General features: G+C 45.3%; 2 protein-coding genes across 2 annotated transcripts; one reads left to right on the top strand and one right to left on the bottom strand.

Annotated features, from left to right (window-relative positions):
* Nucleotides 1–1,064: 1,064 nt before the first annotated feature.
* trmt12 (tRNA methyltransferase 12 homolog) lies at nt 1,065–3,725 on the bottom strand. The gene is made up of 7 exons (XM_068740522.1): nt 3,623–3,725; nt 3,345–3,513; nt 3,056–3,254; nt 2,806–2,959; nt 2,459–2,568; nt 2,084–2,241; nt 1,065–1,757 (listed from the first exon to the last, which is right to left on the bottom strand). Exons 1-7 carry the CDS (start codon nt 3,673–3,675, stop codon nt 1,380–1,382), a joined length of 1,221 nt encoding a protein of 406 aa, XP_068596623.1. The 5' UTR covers nt 3,676–3,725; the 3' UTR covers nt 1,065–1,379.
* A 1,907-nt stretch (nt 3,726–5,632) lies between these two features.
* zdhhc9 (zinc finger DHHC-type palmitoyltransferase 9) lies at nt 5,633–17,613 on the top strand. Its single transcript, XM_068740367.1, has 9 exons — nt 5,633–5,796; nt 9,766–9,926; nt 11,743–11,901; nt 13,979–14,116; nt 14,718–14,766; nt 15,102–15,204; nt 16,957–17,060; nt 17,170–17,272; nt 17,431–17,613. The coding sequence occupies exons 1-9, from the start codon at nt 5,633–5,635 to the stop codon at nt 17,611–17,613; spliced, it is 1,164 nt and encodes a 387-aa protein (XP_068596468.1).
* The last annotated feature ends 598 nt before the right edge of the window (nt 17,614–18,211 follow it).

Raw genomic sequence — 18,211 nt, 5'->3', positions numbered from 1 at the left:
CCGAACGCTGCTGACGTCACGCACGCGCGACAAACGCAGCAAAAAAAAAAAAGAAACAGGTTAAAGTAGCAGAGACGCCGGCGACGCCTTGAGTCACGCAAAGTGACACACACGCGGAGACACGCTCACGCGCTTTCCCGCGACCTGTTCTCAGGTGGAGCTGCTCGGCTTCCGTCTGCCGTCGTGTTGACCGAGCCGCGGCGGAGTCCCGACTACCGGAAGACGAGAAAGTTTTGCATTTTCCATGACAGGTGCGTTGATGTGGAAACGCACCTGCCCCCCCCCCCGAATGGACCCAATCCAAAACGCACCGGGTGCTTCCTTCACGTTCTCACCATGCAGAACAATAGACGGAAACGCTGAGAGACATTTCGGTGCTGTTTGAGGAAGTAAAGCCAAATACCTGTTCCCCTTAGAGGATCCACTCCAGAATGGAATGGGCTCTTCCCTTCCAATCTACAAAGATTCCTAAAGGTAGAGGTTTCTGTGCGGCCCCTGTCACGGGACGGGACCCACGTTTTTAGACTTCTGGGAGGAAGCCCGGAGTGAACTCGCACAAAAACAGCAAGAATGCACCGGGCGGATCAGAACCCAAGATGTTAAACACATCGTTCTGAGTTCCTGGAGTCGGTTTCGAGGCAAACAGTTTGTTTGTTTCTTCGTCTGTCTGATCTAACCAAACACGCCCGTACCCGAAGGCTAGAAACGGGGGTCCCTCCGTGTCTTTGCAGACTAAGCTGGCAATGATGAAGACACAGCTCAGGATAATCCCGTTGAACAAACATTTACGGGTCCGTCACTCACTGAAAACAATCAATAAAATCCAACCGTGTCCGTTGAAAATGGGTCTTTTGGTAAAGATGCATTTTGTGCTTTCATCGCCTGCACCGAGGACACGGATGGGCGTCAAAAAGGGGAAAACACTAAAGCAAACAGCCGCTCGGCATCGACCTCCACTGATTTAACACGATTTATCCAGAAGGTATTCCCTGATTTGTGTCCGTCGAAGCTGCTGAAGGACAGAATTAACATCAACTCCACTCAGTCAAGCATCGGCTTTCCGTTTATGGGGGAGGCAGTTTATTCACTTCTTCCTCTCAGTTATCCACCGTTGCTCAGAAGCAGTTTTTCTTTTCTCTCTCCTCATTTCTTGGAGAAGTTAAACTTTACAATCATTTCTATGAATCCTGTATTTTAATATGACTATTTGTTTTTAATAGCAAATAGCAAATGTGCCCAGAGAACCTGCCCTGGACAAATAATTGATTAACAATAGATAACAATAAACCACAATTGCTGACTAATGACGGGAACCAGGTTCGGCTTCATCGGCCCGGACAGCCGATTGATTTCTCTTCCGCCCGGCGTCTGCGTTCGTCTCAGGCCGGCCTGCACTCCAAGTCCAGCACGATGTGGTGAACATGCGGCGCGTACGACTTCACACGCTCGATGTGCTGGATGTTCGCGACCCACGCCGCTCCAGTGGCGTCCTTCAGAAGGGAGGCCACGCCGCGCGCCGTCTCATCAGCCCAAACCCGCCACGCCTCCCCGTCCGCCGTCCTACCGGAAGCTCTCCCGGTGGAATCGTCGATTCCTGGACCGGCTGCCGGGCCGGGCGGCGGGGAAGCGACGTTCTGGTGAATGTGCAGAACGCCCCCGGTTGCCCTCTTGAGAAGTCGACAGGCAACGGGCCAACCGTCCTCGGAGGTCGGTAGGAGACCCAAGTTCACGCGGTCGGCGATGTCACGAAGCTGGAGCTGGAAAACGCAATTTCACAGTTAATAAATGATCTAATTATCTAAACCAGTCCTAAATAATTGAATTTCAGTTTTACATTGATGTACTAATCCATACAATAAAATGTACTTCTACAGGAATTCCAACATCTAAATATTGAAATAAACTGATATTTAGCATTTATCTCTCCGTTCTCTATTGATCCGTAGCAGGCAGCGCTGAGGAACTGTGGCCCGAGCGCAATTTCTGGCACAAATGCTCTAATTTTCAGTGGAAAGTTCAGCCCTGGTTAAGAAAGAACCCAATATCACGTCAGCATTATGGGATGTACGGAAGAAGAAATCACTTTTCGGTTGTCTCCCCGGTGAACGGTGCAGCGGTCCGACATCCCGTTTGCCACGAGGTTTTTCTGCAAAGCTTCCGCCGCGTCAGGGTTCCACTCACAGGCGTGAACGTGACCGGCTCGTGCATGAACCAGATACGGAAGCGTGAAGTAGCCGATACCTAAACCAAAATGTACAGCAGCTATATTTACACTCAATCAAAGCCGTTACATAAATTACATTCAATAACCCACGAGGAGAGCATAAATATTTGACATGATGGGGAGCGTTTCTGGATAATATGATATATAGGACACGCTTTTTACTGGATCCCCGTCAGCGATGTTAAAGTCAAAAAAAAATTAGACCGTCACATGTTGGGGAAAAAATTAACTCACCTGCATACAAATCCACAACAGTCTCTCCTCTGCAGTCAAATCCTGCCACCCGTAGCTTCTCTGTGACATTTCCAGCTGAAAACATGCATTTTGTGACATCGAACTCATACCTGAAATGAAAAAGGTTATTAAATCAGGTGGGACTGGAGCAAATACCCAGCGGAGATGGGATGCATAGCGGGATAGCCACGGGTCTGACGCAAGCTTTCACTCTCTGCTAATTCAGAGCAGCCGATTAGCCTAACCTCAAGTACAGCTTTACTCAAACGCCAAAGTATTTGTTCATTCTCGAGATCTACCCGATGAGAACATGAAGAGGAACACAAGCTACTTGAGCCGAGACTTGCCTGATCCCATTGTCCACATGTTGGACCCAGCTGTTCTCTCCCAACAGCATCGTCACAGCAGGAGACCGAAATCCGTTTCTCGATATTCGACTCATCTTCGCCAGGCGCTTCGCACCAAATATTTTGGCCACTGCACTCCACAGCTGTTGAGAATCTACAAAAAAAAAAAAAAACGTCATCACTAAGTGCCATCTTTAATTATTGTGTACAGTATACCTACAAACTGTAAGTAAAAGTTTCAGAATGGTACCCATGTCCTCCCAGAGCGGCAGGGAGAAACTGCCGTCGCCCAGCAGGAGTAAATCTCCATGCCTCTGGAAGCTGCGAGGGAGATCTCCCTTCAGCTCCTCCGTCCATTCCTCCCCACGAGAGTCCAGCAGCTCCTGGAGGAGTTGTTGAAGTTTATCACCGAGCGTCCATCGTCGTGACCTTTTAGCCTGCAGAGGAGACTGAATGAACAGAACGGCCCTGGGTTACTGAAACACTTTCAGGCAGCAGCGTGGGCGTTATTCAAATGAAACTCATCTTTAATTGATTACCTGATTCCAAACTATTTCACAAGTGCTCTCCGAACCTACGATTGCTCCGAGAGACTGCAGATCAAGCTGCGACAGGCGAGACGGTAACAGCGGGAGGAGGATCGTCTCGTCCGAGTCTTTGAGTAAACGAAAACTTGGGTCAAGTAGGCCTTTTGATTGTAGAGTTTTCCTGTTAAAGCAGACATCAAATTCACTGCATCACATAAAGGGCGATCATCAAACGTTGTTTAGCAATGCTAGCTACTTGCTAATTTAAAGCTGCATAAACGGCCTTTTACCTGAACAGCTGTGTGTGACACTGAGACACACGAAGACAAGGCACATTATCCATTTAGAACAAACGCATTCACTGTCACATGTTTTCTGTCTCCGACGAAAGACAAACGGTCGTTATATACGAGAACAACAAACGACGCGTGTTTCGAGTCGGATGATTATGCAGGACGGACATTTTGAAATAGCCAACTTTATTGGAAATGAAACTCAGAGTTCCGGCTACAGTTAAATCGCCATAAAATAAGCGTTTCTTAGAAAAGCTATATCCTTAATATGTTTAGTATATATATATATATATATATATATATATATATTTTTTTTTAATTGTAAGGAAGGACGACTCTAGATACATTTCATTCAGTAGAAGGCTCTCTGGATGATTTTCTCACTCATGCCGATAGATGGAGACAAAACGGCGCATATCTCATGAGGATGAGCGACTGTAGATTTACTTCGCCGTCAGAAAAAGTCAATTAATGTTATGCATAGTAAATAAAACATAGTATTTTTTGCATCAGATATAATCTGCTAAAATAAAGCAATTTAAATTTGTCTCTAACTGGGGAAATAATATTTTAGCAAGGCCGCCAATGAAATATTGCTGCCTTTTGCAGGCCTTCCCATTGAAATGGGATCTATCCTCAGACCTTGGTAGCTTAGTTAATCAAATAGTTGTTTCAAAACAAACAAACAAAATTCCTGCCAACCTTCTAATAAAAAACAAAATTCTAATGTGGTTAAGCTGCACATCAAAATGAGGTTCTAATTAATTCAAATAAATATTTATTATAAGATAAGCAGCTTTATTAAACAATTGTACATACAATGAAAACACAAGATTGTGTGGCGAGTTGGTCCTGAGTCGCTGCGACCTGAACGCGCCGTCTCTATGGGCCCAAATAACCTGTTCCTAAATTACATATTTTTCAATGGTGGGAGGGAAACAGGAGTACCCGGAGTAAACCCTTTCAGACACAGAGAGAACATGCAAACTCGAGCCACGTTGGGAATGCCGAGGTTTGAACCCATGACCTTCTTGCTGTGAGTGAGGGAACAGTGCTAACAGAGAATCCATATAATTAAATCATACACAGGATTATTCAACAGGTTGAAAGTTGCCTTTCTTATTTTCATATAAACAATGAACCTATTTGTATGAATGTTCCTGGAGGGTAAAAACGAGCATCCTTCTCCATCCATAAATAGATCTCTGAGGACCTCTGCTCTTCTGGAACACTTTGGGGACTAACCCTATCGGGGACAGACAGATACCCAATTATCTTAATTAATAGACTTCTTCTCGGTCTCCAGAGCGACCAGATTTTCGCATATTAATGAGATCCAAAATAAGAACCTTTATTGTATCCTTTGTTCCATTTTTCCTTCGCCTGTTCGGCCCCTTTAAGATGAGACGCTTCAATCGAGGCGTGTTTCCTGCTGCCATTGACTCAAACCGAGCGCTGCGGGAGAAAGCGCGTCAAGGTTTGCGCCGCCAGAGCCAATCGTTCCTGATCCGTGATCATTTTTCCTATCGTTTATTTACTCTCTTCTTTTCTTTTCTTTTTAAACTGCACGGTCATAACCTCATCTGTGGAGACGGAGCAGCACATTTCTGATTTACAGAGATGACGTGAACGCCAGCGGTCAGGGTCCACTCTCTCCGGACGCGCCAGCCGCGGGTTGCGTTGCGCGTCGTTCGGGCGCATTTCTGCTCCATCTCGAGGAGGCAGCGCGGAGCAGCGTGGGGCCGTGGGAGCGACGCGTTATGGATTAGAACACATTGATTATGTGACTGCGACGCGTCTCACCCAAAGCCAACATGCTCCACCGTCGTCGTGCGCAGAAGCCTCAGGACGCGCCGCTCGTCTAATGACCGGTGACGGGATGTCACACTGACTGAGCAATATTCCTGGTTATTGTTTGGCTCCTTTTACGGTATAACATCTGACGTTACCCCCCCCCTCGCCACCACCACACCCCCCCCCCCCCGAGAGGGAAGAGGAGACGCCAACATGTCAGCGGTGATGATAACGCGAAAGGTGCGCAAATGGGAGAAGCTCCCGGGTAAGAACAGCTTCTGCTGCGACGGGCGGGTGATGATGGCCCGGCAGAAAGGAGTCTTCTACCTGACGCTGTTCCTCATCGTCGGGACCTGCGCCCTCTTCTTCGCTTTCGAGTAAGTCATTTCCTGTCTGGGCCCCCCAACTGCGCCACGGGCGCATGCTTTGCTCCAGAAACAGCTGGAGGAAGTTGTGTACGGCCCCCAGGGCCACAACCGGCCCTTTGGTTGACTCTGACCGGCCCCTGTAATGTTAATTGAAAATTACAAAATAAACACATTTTCTAATTTGACCTCATGCGTGGACTAAAACTGCATTCAGTGACAGTTCGATATGATGCGTCTGTGATGTCTCTAGGATGCTAAGATTCAAGATTCAAGATTCCTTATTGTCATTATGCGAACATACCGGTAATGAAATTGTGTGAAGGCCCACGGCTTAAGGCATTCATAGGAACATAAATGAAAACCAAAATAACATATACTCTTACAAGCTATTTACTGCTTTTTTTATATAAAGAAATACAATTGATATTATGCAGAATTGAGTTCAGCCTTTTGGCCCGGCCCTCCAGAGTATTTTCTGTTTCTCATGTGGCCTCATGGAAAAACCAATTGCCCACCCCGAATCTCAAGAGGTCGCCAGCTGATCTGATTGGTTGCATTTTTTAGGCGTTTTCATGTGATTGCAAGCAAATATTTTTGACCTTGGCCTCTCTGAATTTATGGTTCAGTGGCGAAGATGTTGTTGTAGCTTGTTGTGCAGCGTTTAAGCTGTACCTGAAGGAGACGCATATATATATATATATATATGGATCAGTTTACTGTGCAAGCTGATCTGTAACTGCCTTGTTTACCTTTGATTTGTGACAAACCAATTTGTTATCTGGTAGCTTCCGGGCATGCTGTGGGATTCTGTTCCAGCTGAAGGAAAAGTTCCCAGCTGGCCGCTGCACTGTTAAATATTTAACATCCTTTTGCAGTTCAGCTTATCTTCTGGTCAAAGAAAGGAAAGTTGTCGATTTCTTGTCGTCTCAGCAGGTCTGTCCAAACCCAACGGACTCATTAGCTGTGCAACCGCTGTCAGCCGGCGCAGACACGGCACGCAAACCCAAACCGGTTCAGGCTGCACAGCGGCTCGTTTTAAATGAAGACAACACGAGTTTGATGCTCACAAAGCTGCTTCTCATGCGGCATCAACTCATTGTCTCACTCGCTTCTTCTTCCTTTCAGATGCAATGAGGATGCGCAAAAATCCTTCTCTGTAACACAATAGCCTCTCTTGTGTGTGTGTGTGTGTGTGTGTGTGTGCGCGTGTGCGTGCACTGTGCACGCCGCCGATGGGGCGATTGGATTTATATCATAGAAGAGGAACAGAGCTACGTAGCTGCTGCCACATTGTGCCTGGCCATTCCCACCTCTTTTCACTTTACCAGCATCCTGCTCCCCCGGGTCGGAGGAGAGAGAGAGAGAAGGGGGGGGGGGGGGGGGTGCTGATCTGAGCCCTGAGGAGGCATTGCAGTGACTAATGGCCGAAGGGTTGTTAGCACGCTACGATCATATTACAGCAGCGCATAAAGACATCTCACGGGGAGGATGGATATTAACGTGCGGATTTGACACGCACAAACACGGGGACGATTTCCGGTCTCCGGAAATTTTGAAACAAATGCGATTTTTGACCTGCCCATTTGAAATTGTAATGACGGGAAGCATCTAAACAAGGAGTCCAACTGAACGGCCACAGCAAGGTTCAAGAAAGCAGTTAGCAGTCTCATACAAATACTATGTTAATCTTCTCATTACTTAAATTATATCGGTAAGTTAAAAAGAAAAGGTTTTATGGTTGTAAGTTGGTCCGGCCTCCGCTCACAAAGCGTTCTCCATGTTGGATTGTTTCCCCGGTCTGGAGCTCGGATGAAGGAAGTGAAGGATGATGACTGTGATTCTGTCTTTCATAATGAACATACCGGGGGGGGGGGGGCATTCATTGCCCCCTCGTCATGCTTTTTAGGCCTTCCTCAGCATCTAGCCCCGCCCTGTCTCTCCGTTAGCCAATCAGAAATTGGATGTCGTTCCTTGCTTAATGAGCAATAACATGATTTATCTCCAATTCGGAGTACCGTACGTGCTCCATTTGCAGTAACAGTGATTTTCAGGCTTTGTTCTCTCCTCTCCGACAGGAGCAGGGGGGAGGAGGAGGAGGGGGATGCTTTTTAGGGTGGATGATTCTTCCTCACATCTGTGTAGTTTAAAATTGATTGATCCAGGAAAAAATGTCTCCCTGTTTTTTTTCTTTTTTTTACTCTTTCCAAAATAAGACGGTAGTGTTTATCCTGTTTATCATTCTCGAGGCTCATGTAAAATGTCCTGTCATTGTGTTGCTTTCCAGACTGGTTATTTTTATAATGACTGATTATCAGTCAGACATTACAGGAACGCATTAACATTTTAAAGTAGATGTTCATTTGCTGTCTTGCCGGGAGTTAGAGGAGAGGATTCATTGATTGCGCTCTCAGACATGAGATGGAGAGGCAGAGATTTGGTGGTCTGATTGATCGCCTCGCTGATGAAAACATTCCCCCCCCCACACATGGATGTGCGGGACCTGATTGGGTCCCGTTCTAATTCTGTCGCTGCTCTGACTGATGAATTGGCGGTGACCCTACTCCTCGACGACAAAGGAAACGGCCACATCCAGGAAGCGGCGACAGAGTGGGCTAAGAATACCTGCGCGGGGGGGGTCATCATTATGGGAATTACTCTTCATCGACAGGCTGCCTCCGGCTGCTCTCTGCACCAACAAATGGGCCAGACGTACCTCAAAGGCTTGGTCCAGTGGAAACGCGTATTGATTTGTTCTATGCGCCGAGTTTTTCCATTAGCGCACAAAAGGCAGTTCTGATAAACTGCTCAGACCGGCCGAGCAGGTGTTGTGTGTGTGTGTGTGTGTGCGCAGGTATGCTGACGCACCTTGTTCACAGTGAGACCCACACAGGCAGACTTTGTTCTGGCGTACTGAGCGATCCACTTCCTTTTAAACTTTTTAAGCTGCGTGTGGTGAGAAGGGAGGAAGCGTCACGCAGCGTGGATTTTGTTTGTGCGGATGTTTAGGGTGGTATGGATCCTGGAGTCTTCGTCACAGCTTTACGGTCTATTGTAATGATCACTTATTTGATTAACTAAACAGCATTTTCAGCTGCGGTTATCAGCGGTCCGAATAGATTTGGGCTGTTGTTGTTGTTTTGCCTCTTTTAAACATCAATCAGTGCAAAATGGCAAGACTGATCAAGCTTCTCAAATGACAGAAAGACTTGCATCATAATAAAATAATCATTTTGGATTCAAAATAATTAATCCTTCCCACTAGATTCAGGTAAAGTTATCCATATAGGTTATTGCATTTTTCACAAATGCCTTGCAAGTCAGCCAAAAAACATTTCTGACTTGTTGGAATCGTAGATGATGCGGGATGTTCAAATAAAGTGCGGATCTATCCGCCACAGACATTTCTGCTGTCTAAGTGTGTGTCTTATCATCTTGCAGTCTTTACACACAGCGTCGGTGTTTCATGATGAATATATGATCCTGGGCATTTGGGGAGGGAGAAGAGTTTAACGGCACAGCTTAACTATTAATAACATCATGCAGAAGCCAGCTGCTCCGCTCTGTCGAAGCTGTCCTGGTGTCCCGGACCGTTTCCTCCATTTCCTGTTCACAAGCTCAAAGTGGACGTTAAAAAAGGAAGCTTCTTAATGTCACTGTTTCGCACAATAGATTGCGGATCCAACTGTTGACGCTGTGAACAGAGTAAATCAAACCGTGGATGGAAAAATAAACTGTATTTCTCTCTTTTCTTTTTTTTCTTCCAGGAATGTTTGAATTTATTGTGTAAACAACAAACTCCCCCAAAAGCACATTAATGGATTAATGTTTATTAAAATAATTTTACAGCAATTTGCAGTGCTAATAAGTAATTTTTTTTAATTTTTATGTGGCTTCTGGATCATTAAATGGAGAACACCGCGCTTCATCCCCTCGCCTGCGTTGAGGACGACTGCTTATCGTCTTTCTGTTTTCTTACAGATGCCCGTACCTGGCTGTCCATCTATCTCCTGCCATCCCAGTTTTTGCCATCCTGCTGTTCCTTTTTGTCCTGGCCTTGTTATTGAGGACCAGCTTCAGCGACCCGGGGGTGCTGCCTCGCGCCCTCCCAGAAGAGGCCACGTTCATTGAGATGGAAATCGGTGAGCTCCAGGACGGCTTTAACTACTTCTTTATTATATTCTTTCTCCTTTTTTATGCTTCATGCAGCAAGCGCCTCACCTGAAGCCTTCATTGCTCTTGTTTGCGACTGATAATGCATTCGGGCACAAAGCCCTTATCTGCATCCATTCAGCTCTAATGTCAACAAGGGGACAAATGGTTATTAAAGTTCATGTGCTGTTCATTATCATCCCAATTACACATGTGGAGCTGTCGCCTCTTATGCAACACAAGGAAGGTGGCAAAGAATAGAATCTGCCATGTTGAATTACACATGTACTGCGTAATAACATGCCTCCGGCCCCCCAAGGCGAGGAAGGTTTAGATGCATAGCACCATTTAGACACAAGGGAACTAAAAGTAGTTTGATAGAGGCACGGGATTAATTAAAAATAAGTAAATCACTAGCAGCATGATCGATAAATGAAGTGGACACGAAAGAATGCGGTTAAATTTCACTATTTTTCAAGGTGTCAGGGTTTTCTTTGGAATCTTATCTCAACTGCATGTGTTTTTTTGTTTTTTAAGTTTTCCCACACACAAGCATAAACAATTGATTGAAGAAAAAAAAGTAAAAGTATCACATCTGTTTTCTCATGTCATTTACCCCCTCAAACTCCTCTGATGGATTGCTCTGTTTTCTCTCTTCCTATTTTTGTTTGGATCATTTTTTTTTACATTCCGCATCTCAACAAACCTCCCAAAAATAACAAGACATTCTTTGCGTAAACAGGGACCATGTAAAGAATATTCCCTGAAACATCGTACATGAAGCACTTAGTTCACCAACTGCATCCAGCCATGAGAGAAGGTTTTGTGTTGGGGTCAGTGTTTGCTGAATATGGGCCCCCCCATTATTTTTTAACAGATAACTGCCAGTAGAAGAGGCAGGTATGGATATTTTATCTCATTCTCAGACGGACATGTTGATGAAGCTACCGCTGCCTTTTAGCAACTAGTCCCGAGGGCGAATGCTAATATGGAGGGAGGCTTCCTCTTGGAATATATAATAGCGGTCGGAGCTTTTCCACCCGAGGGAGTAGCATCATTCCCTGAGAGCGATGATTCATCCATCTAGTTTTCTGCTGGTTTATCGTAAAAGCCGTTACACCATGTAGATTCATAATGTAGAGAAATGTCTGTCAGATAAAATTTATCTCTTTCTCTCTCTATTGCTCTCTAGCTATCTTTATCTCTCTCTATCAATCTCTAGATCTATCAATCTCTAGCTATCTCTCTCTCCATTGCTCTATAGCTATCTTTATCTCTCTCTATCAATCTCTATCTGTCGCTCTCTCTCTCTCTCTCTCTCGTATATGTAGCACGGATACATTTCTGCTGAACCATTGTCCATTGAGCATTTTTTTTTTTTTTTTTTAACAAGCTTAAAATCGTTCCTCTACTCCTCCGGCCGTTTTCTCCAGCACAGATAATTGAATTCAAATCCAAAAGAGTCCAGAAAGTGCTCTTTCTTCCCCATTAACATGCATGTCCTCCCAAGGCAGGAAGGCTACGGTCGGCTTCTCCCAAATCGTTTCTCTCCTGAGAGATTCCAGCAGCAGCCCTCTGGTCATTAGCTTGCCTCTTGAATTTCTGGGCTCCTGCAGAGTACAGATTACCAATAGACTGATATAGAATTTTATCAGATGTGATTACACATGCAAGAAAATTAACATTTGTGAAGCAAATATTTTTATAACATCATCAAATGTGTGAATGTTTTTATTTTCCTCAGTGTTTGTGATGCCGCTGTGTCAGATTACAGTCGTCAGCGTTGTTTCTCTCTGTCTTCCACAGAGGCTGCCAACGGGAACGTTCCTGCAGGACAGCGACCCCCGCCGAGAATCCGCAACGTTCAGATTAACAACCAGATCGTCAAGCTGAAGTACTGCTACACCTGCAAGATCTTCCGACCGCCTCGAGCGTCTCACTGCAGCATCTGTGACAACTGCGTCGGTGAGAATCCTCGTTCCATTCGCTGTCCGTTCCGATGGTGTCGTCGTTCTGTTGTGTGCATTTTTTACGGACATCGAAAGATGTTGTTTTGTTTGCAGAATATTAATTACCGGAGCCTCAATCCTAATTACTTTTTTTTTTGCATTCATTTACCACAATGATGATGCATTTTAAAAATAAATGTCGGTTAAAGAAGACGGCGTGGAAAAGTTTTTGAAAACTGAAACAAGACAGCCAGAAACCTCACAGGGAATGTTTTTATAGACTGTGCTTTGAGTTTTGAAAGGCGTTTCAAGTGTGTGTGTGTGTGTGTGTCATGCCTCAGCCCTGCAGAACAGCAGTGATTTGGCTTCTGATGATTGAGGAATGCGTCTGGGGGGGGGGGGGGGGAGGAGCTCAGGTTGGAGACTGGGGGCTCATTGAGGGAATAAATGCTGAGTCATTGTGAACATTTCTTCAACTGTGCCCATCTGCTGTAGAAAGACACACAAAGAGTCCAAGCAAGACACAGCAGCATGCCTTGTTTTCATCTTTTCCTGATTAAAATCAAATATATATATATATATCTAAACCATTTTACAAATTCTATTTCTTTATTCCAGGCTTCCTCTGGTGCAATTTTATTATGAGATGTCTGGTGTAGAGCACACGGAGTATTGGAGTATTGGAGCAGTGTTTTAGCTCAGTGTGCAGCACGTGGGAGAACGAAATTAAAACTATAGGAGGGTTAAGTGCCGGTCCGCTTTCAGGCCTTTAGTTTAATGTGTAGATCTTTTTCAGTGAATAGAATTGACCCAATGGTAATTCAGTTTGCTTTTGAAGCTGGGAAAAAAAGCTTTCAGCTTTAATTTGAGGCTTCTGGCATTAATATTCAGTGAGGATAATTGTTGTGCTGCAGTTGATCCGCAGTTTAAAAATGTGCTTTTTATTGTAATCCAATAAGCTCACAATGCCCATCATGCACTGCTCATATTTAACCGGCGTGTTATTAACTGGCGTCTCTTCCTTTGTATGTTCATTAATGCCGTCCGCTGATGCGAGAGCACAATGTGCTGAAGGTAGATGCTTGTCAGAGCTGCTGAAACCAATGCTGTAAAAACCTGTGATGCAGATTGACAGAGAGAAAGAGAGTAGGAATATGAAAATGTTGGGGAGTGTATTTAATACACTGCAGACTGGAGTCTATAAGCTGTGATAGTAGGATCTGTGGCGCACGACACGTCCCGTCAGCTGTGCATGAAATGCTCTTAAATTAGGAAGAACAGGATTATATTTATGCAAGGATAGCTTGAAGTGTTTTTGGCATGCAGAGATACTGCTGTGCATCGTTCTCAGGTAGGGATGAGCTTTGATAAGATTCTCATTTAGGGGAAAAAAGGTGTTAAGATGTTATATCCACTTTGCAACTATTGCAGCATTTTGCGCCGTCGAGGCGTCGTGTCTCCAGCTTTCGGTTCCCATCCCTATTCTCAACTGTCGGCCGTGTTGAAAGAAAAACGCTATCTGGAGTTAAATGTTTCATGATGTGTTTTCTCTCTGTTCGTAATCCCTTGGATTTAATAGGGTTTATTGTCGAGGCTCGGTGCAGTAAACGCTTTCTGATGTTTATTTGATGATGTTGTGAATTTGTTGCATCTGACAAAAGCTCTGGATGCGTAAAGCTACAAACGGCTCGTTTGTTTTGCGAATGGCTTTATGGAGCGCAGATCGAAATGTCTCCGCTGGAAGGACACGTGGGGGACGGCATTATCTCCTTTCCTTTCACAACAGATCCAACTTTATTCCAGCAAATATTTGCAGCATGTCTGGGCAAAAGTCTGAGGAAGATTTAAAATTGACAGTTGTGTTTTGTATTCGCGCAAGAACAACATTTGGCTCACCTTCAACTTATAGAAGAAAGTCAAAGAGGAGGTTTTGAATTTTAAAAAGACGGTGCAGCAAAAAGCTGTCTCTGACCAATATTCTGCGACATGTCCTGGTGCATTTTAAATGTGGCTATTTCCTAAGAATCTAGGTGTGGAACTTCTGGTTCTATGCTTCTATTTTTTTGACGCCGTCCTCTAATCTCTGTCCATAGACCGCTTTGATCACCACTGCCCATGGGTAGGAAACTGCGTGGGCAAGAGGAACTACAGATACTTCTACCTGTTCACTACGACCCTCTCCCTGCTCACCATTTACATCTTCACCTTTAACATCGTCCATGTGGTTATGCGTGAGTATCCTGTCGTCAATGCGTCCGATCGGGAGGAACGGATAAGAATCCATGGCTGTGTGATGAGAGCCGGAATGCGGGCTCGGCTTCGCTTCTCGCTTTCTCCAGTGCCTCCTTGTGGCAATAAAGATCCCACTTGGCCCAAAAGGCATTTTCTCTCACCGGCTACATTTATAAAACAGACATCTGTACAGCTGTTTGCTTGACATCTCCAGCATTTAATGGCCTTTTATATACTCACACACACACACACTGGCCACCCCTGGTCTGGCGAGCGTACCCGTGTCCTGGTCTAGTGCCAGCTAATGACATCCCCACAGCAAAATACTATAGTGAGCAGCAATAAATGATTGCCCTCCACGTTAGTTAATTGATTTGAAATATATTTGTGTGATAAATTATGGGACACAAACGGGCATCACTGGGCAAAACATGAACGACAGCAAAGCTCACCGGCAGCTTCTGGTTTATATGGAAATGTGAATCTGAAACTGAGAATCAAGAATGTCCCAGTCAGGATAATAAATAATTGTATTTTATTTTAATACTGGAGAAATATGTAAGATAAAAAAACCTAATCTCTGTGTTGCTCTGTTCACAGGTTCAGTGGATGATGGCTTTTTGAACACCTTGAAGGAAACACCTGGAACATATCCTTTAAAGCTCTGCTCACCAAACCGGCGTGAGATAAATGCCTGATATCTTGGAATAGACTCAAACACATTTCAACCCTGGCCAATGTTGCCTTGCATGACTCGACACAAACATGAAACACATGTGTGTCTTCTTCCGTAAAGCACATCCTCTTTTTTTTTTTTTTACAGGCTACAGTGGGAACAGTTACCGTTTTTTTTGCGAGGAAACGAACCTCCTTCCGTTGACGCATGCTACATCTGTCGCTCTGGCATTACCTGCTGTTCGCTGTTTAATCAGGGACTTTGTGCCGAGCAGCACATCTGTCGCTATTTACTTAACTCCCGTCCACTGTGCTGGAGGTGCTGGTGTGCTTCTTCACCCTGTGGTCAGTGGTGGGACTGACCGGCTTCCACACCTACCTGATCTCTCTCAACCAGACCACCAATGAGGATGTAAGTCCGCCACTGCATGCTGGAATGGCTTTATCGAGCTTTATCTTTATTGAAGATCCGTATTCCTTTCAGATATGAAGATGTCGTCTTTCGATCCAGACCTAAAGTCTTGTTAAATGTGGCCAACACAGCTGGAGCATCTTTATTCTCTAACGTGACAAATTGTCTCCTCTCGGCTCACGAAGGCGCCGGCGTGATGTAAAATTGTGCAGAACTAGCTGCTGCTCAGAATCAAAGTGTTGATGGAAGGGGGCTGAAATTAGAACAGCATTTCCATTCAACTTGTCAGCTGCATTCAGGAGAAGCCTGTGAAGTTGAATGAGGGGGGGGGGGGTGATTGCATGATCTCATTACCAGATTTAAACAGACACGGAGATTCAGGCTTTAAAGCAGATTGGTGATTGGTATAGTGACGCAGGTGGATTTATGTCTCTGTGTGTACAACGGTGTTTGCACTTTTATTGAAGGCTTTGCTAGTCAGGATCTGACTGCAGCGGCTAGAACGAATAGCAGTGCAGTGATGGCGGTGGGATGCTCCAGATTGGCCAAAAAGCAAGTGTGCACTCCCACTTTGTTGTAACGATTCATTTATGATTCCCCGCTTTCCTTCCTGTGTGTTTACGGCTGGCCTCATTGCTGCTGTTTAATCAGTAACGAAGTTTGCCATTTTGCACCGCCGTTGAATTGTTGCTCCGGGGAGTTGAAATCAGCTGCTGTCAGCGCCGCCATTTCTCTATGATTGGTCTAATAATAGGCGGATCGATACCTGCAGGGCAAACTGGACAAACTAAACAAGGAGTCGGGGAAGGATGGATGAGGGTGGGTGAGAGAGGAGGGATGAGAAGAGGAGGATGTAAATGGTGAGATAAAGAAAAAAGCACCTTGATGGTTGTAGCTGCTCGGGGACGTTTGCATACAATCCAGCCTGCAGTCCTGGAGTACATTTAGGGCAGACTGGTGACCAGTATCTAGTGATTTTAGGCTGCCCAGCAGGAGTTCGCAGTGAAAGACGGCCTTTTTTTGGGGTTTAATTGAATGTTGTATACAAGCCAGTCTACTTTCTCTTCTCAGTGAAACCATTAAGTTGTATTTTTACAGTTACACTTCAATATAGCACTAAAGTGACTGCAGTTAAATTATTACTATTGCGTGGTTTTTTATACTTATAGTTGTATTTGTTGAATAAAGAAATTATATACTAATACGCATAAATTATATCAGCATGTTCAAAGGGAAAGGAAATCACATCTATAATATTTCCATTCCTGCTGTGAAAAATAGTTTGGTTCCGGAATGCGTATCTGATGCACTCGGCCTAGAAATAAATTAAAAGAATAAACCTGGATGTTCAGGGGTTAAAATATGCTTCTTGTAAACTGCTAAATAATGCATTAAGCGATGTGTGGAAGAGCATTTTATCTGTGCATATGCAGATATTTATCAATTAATTATTAAAGTGCCCGTAATCTGCGTCTGCTGCGCTCATTCCAACCCGCTGGCACACAGTTCCTAACAAACCGGGAACGATGAAATCCCCGACCGGATCTTTTTTAGTAGGTCAAAGCCAGGCCTGTGGGAATAACATCTAAAAATGGAGCTAAGCTTGTGAATAAGGTATGCAGCACAGGCAAACTCTTTCTGAATGAGAAATGAGAGCGACTGTCAGAGATGTGCCGGGAGGTTGATTGATGCTTTTGGGAAGATTTGTCGCTCCTGTGCCGAGTCTTGTGTGCATTTTGTTTTTACGCTCAGATTAAAGGATCCTGGTCGGGAAAGAACAGAATCCAGAATCCGTACAGTCACAAGAACATCATCAAAAACTGCTGCGAGGTGCTCTGTGGGCCGGCGTACCCGAGGTAACTTCCTCCTGCTGCCGTCAATAATTCAGCATTGGTGCCGGTGATGAATGAGACTTTTGCATTTGTGTCTTTTCTACAAATCTGATTGGGCTGTCTTGCTCTCCAGCGTCTTGGACAGAAGAGGACTGATGCGGGAGGAATCGTCTGTTTCTGCAGCTTCTTCTGAGCCGCCCTCTTCCAGCAGCGTTGTCCCAGCACCACAAGCCACAGTGAGGACTCGCCTACACAGAAACACACTGCAATGATTTGCACTGAGTTCCTGGTTTTACATAAAACTCGGCCTATTTGCAACTGTTTTTTGTTCCATTTCATTTTGCTGCAGCTGACTTGATCGGTGTCTTTTCGGCATGCTCTCCTCTGCCTGCAGAAAACCACGGCTCCGCTCATCCCCAACGAACACACGCCCGACGACGCTAAGCCGGGCATCGCTGCCTCAGCGGAGAAGTTGACCTCCCTGAAAGACGAGTGCCCTCCTGCTTCTGAAGTCCCGCCTCTGGCTTCACCTGAGACTGATGCAGCGACGTCCCTCCCCAAAGACAAGGCAAAGTAGCAGCATGAGTTGGGGGGGGGGGGGGGGTACTCATGGTAGCCACTCCCCCAGCATCGCAGCAGATCAGGAAATGACACATCACTAATCAACAACTTTTTACTGTGCAGAGGACGTTTTCTCCTGCATTACATTCCACCAGAAGCTGCAGACCTGTTTGATTGACATTCTTGCTGGAGGATGAGGTGGGGGGGGGGGGGGGGGGGTCTGATCAGTTAGCAGCTTCCGCTTCCTCCGGGAAAAGACAAACAAGGGAAGAAGCTGCAGTGCCCCCCCCCCCCCCCATCACACACAGATCAGATCGTCCTCTTATCAATACTACATGTTCTTTATTTAAAATGCCACAACGTTTATTGTGAGAGGCCAGTTCAAATATACTCTTTGCAAGTGTCTGGGAAGGACAATATTACCTCTGGATGTGTATAAAACTTCCTGCAGCCAGTTTCCTGTTCTGTGTGTGCATCACATGCCCTATGCAAACCGTGCAAAGGCTGGACATTCAGCAAGCAGCTTCTCGATGAATGCAAAAGACGGCCGGGGGGGGGGGGGGGGGGGTGGAGGACATGCGCCTCCTAAGCAGAGATATCCTAAATACTCCTTC

The sequence above is a fragment of the Brachionichthys hirsutus genome, chromosome 6, assembly GCF_040956055.1.
Source record: "Brachionichthys hirsutus isolate HB-005 chromosome 6, CSIRO-AGI_Bhir_v1, whole genome shotgun sequence".
NCBI lineage: Eukaryota > Metazoa > Chordata > Actinopteri > Lophiiformes > Brachionichthyidae > Brachionichthys > Brachionichthys hirsutus.
The sequence above is the reverse complement of the archived record's forward strand: the minus strand, read 5'-3'. Positions and strand labels throughout refer to the sequence as shown.